This window comes from Medicago sativa, chromosome 4 (genome assembly GCF_051527215.1).
Source record: "Medicago sativa cultivar Bolivia chromosome 4, Bolivia_mono, whole genome shotgun sequence".
Classification (NCBI taxonomy): domain Eukaryota; kingdom Viridiplantae; phylum Streptophyta; class Magnoliopsida; order Fabales; family Fabaceae; genus Medicago; species Medicago sativa.
The window spans coordinates 36244656-36247125 of NC_140752.1; the positions used below are offsets into that span (position 1 = coordinate 36244656).

The following is a 2470-nucleotide window of genomic DNA, read 5'->3' on the forward strand; positions in this document are numbered from 1 at the left end:
ATAAACCATGTAGTAGGATATAAACCATAAAGTATTTTTTTTTTTGGTAATAAAAAAAACAATTTCTAATAAAGTATTTTTTTTTTGGTAAAAAAAATATTTTTAATAAACAATTTTACCAAAAAAAAACATTTTTTTTGGTAAAAATAAAGTATTTTATTTTTAATTTTAATTTAAAAACAATTTTCCCCGTGCGGTCCACGGGTATACACACTAGTGTATATATATATAGACTATTACTTTTCCCACCCTGCTGCCTTCTCACGGGTCCTGTAAAAATTCCAAAAATACCCCTGGTCCGGATTATATTTTCCGAACCAGATTGTTAGTGTTTCCGGAATATAAAATCTGGATGCATACGCTATGAATATTTATGTCTTTCTTTGATGTCAAGGGTCTCTGTTGACCGTTATACGACCCCCCGCATAAGTTGCAATGCAATTGCAGGGGGTCGTATGAGCGGTCAACAATGACCATGACACCACAAACACTCCTAAAAGTTACCTAAAAAACTTAAATTTTTTGAAGAAAATGTAAGAAAGGAGGTGAAGAAGAATGAAGGAAAATGTTGAAGATCCAAGCCTTTTTATAGCCTTATATAAGTCATAGGTCTTAATTACAGTCAAATAAAACGTGTTCCATATTCAAAGCCGTAAAAAAATGCATTAAAACTCCACTAACCGGCCTAACATTTGGTGAAACCGCACCGGCCAAAATGTTACTGAGGGTTTCCGAAAATTGAAATCCGGAAACAATGAAGTTGTTCCGGATTGTATAGTCCGGACCACACCAGACCTTTTATTTCGAGCATTTCTTGGCGAATGGCCTGGAAAAATATAGAACAACGGTACATAACATAAAAAGAAACAACATAAGACAAATAAAAAGTTAAAAAAACCATAATAACATAAATGATGAATCTTTTGGGGAGGTGTTCGAAGAGGAGCTTTTGAACTCGATTATGCCAGTCTGCCAACTGACATGTTACGATCGGCAGACCGACATGATCGAGTTCATAAGAACCTCTTCTTTGGAGTTAGATCTGCAACACAATGAAGAAAGGCAAGGTGTCTTCAAGAGGATTTCTTTGAGTTAGATCCTGCTGCCTTGCCAAATGACATATTCATCTGCCAGGCAGTAAGATCTAACTCATAGAAACCTCTTGATATTTTTGAGTTATATATCTATCAATGAGGCATCAAGGACTATCTATATATTTTTGACAGCTTGCTGAGGATCTTCATCATGCCGTTATATAGATATCTATATATTTAAAACAGCGACAAAAATTTGCATGGTTTGCTTTGGTGTGTTTGTGTGTTTTGATGGTATTGAAGGTGAAAACCGGAGAGGATGTATTTATAGAGGCCCTTGGATGTTGTGGACCACATAAGTTCCTGGTGCAATGTGGTCCATACAAAAGAATCATATGCTGAGTCATTCCGGATTACGTTTTCTGAAACACACTTACGCCCTATGTTGTTCCGGATTTCGTTATCCGAAAAGCATAACTTTGGCTATTTTATCGATTAAATGAACATCTTTGCCGTAAATTAAAACATAATGAAAGTTTAAATAATTTATATATATATATATATATATATATATATATATATATATTATTCAAAACATAATGCAACAACTTAATCAAACAACACATAACTAACACGTAATTAAAACAACATAAAATACACGATTAATTAAAACATAACACATTATCACGGATCATCTAAACTAACTTCTTCCTCCTCTGGTCCCTCCAGCAGAGCCCTGATCTCTTCATAGTTCCTGGGCCGGTGCAAACTTTTCAGAATTTGTTCAGCAGATCTAACCAACGAAGCATCCAACTCGGTCGGTCCTCTAGCTCTGTGCTGACCAAAGACAGAGAACATGGTTCTCACATCGTTGTCGTTTGTGAGTTTCATCCGGCTGAAGCGAAGAGATTCGGCTGAGTCAAACAATGGACATCGATATTCGACACCGACCACCCTCCTTGTGTCTCTGTGGTTGAGTTGACGGTTGATTTGATACAGCTCATCCTTCAGCCCGAAGAGGGTGACATCGTCGCGAATCCTAAATAGATGGGGTGGTGTTCCACCATTGTAGTTGACTGTCGCTAGCTTGGTGTTCGGATCAAAGCCAGGGAATTCCATGATTTTTTTCTGGTGTAGTTTACTTGTAATGAAAACAGGGACCCCTATTTATAGAGGTATTTGGGCGCTGTGGACCACAAAAATTGTCGGTGCAATGTAGGCACATAGAAGAATCCAATGCTGAAGTAATCCGGATTCTAAAATCCGAACAAACCCTCACCATACACAGCGTCCCAAGTTTCCCTTTGGGACACCCCATTATCGTCTTTTTCCGAAATACGTAATCCGGAATCCATGTGTAATCCGGATTATATATTCCGGACTGCAGCAGAAGTTTTGGCCGGTAGTCTGCACGACAAAGAAAGCGTTTTATAAAC

At 37.4% G+C, this 2470-nt stretch overlaps 1 protein-coding gene across 1 annotated transcript; it reads right to left on the bottom strand.

The window, feature by feature from the left end:
• Window positions 1–718: 718 nt before the first annotated feature.
• LOC146929079 (uncharacterized) lies at window positions 719–2153 on the bottom strand. The gene is made up of 2 exons (XM_085707208.1): window positions 1740–2153; window positions 719–826 (listed from the first exon to the last, which is right to left on the bottom strand). Exons 1-2 carry the CDS (start codon window positions 2151–2153, stop codon window positions 719–721), a joined length of 522 nt encoding a protein of 173 aa, XP_085563334.1.
• Window positions 2154–2470: the final 317 nt, after the last annotated feature.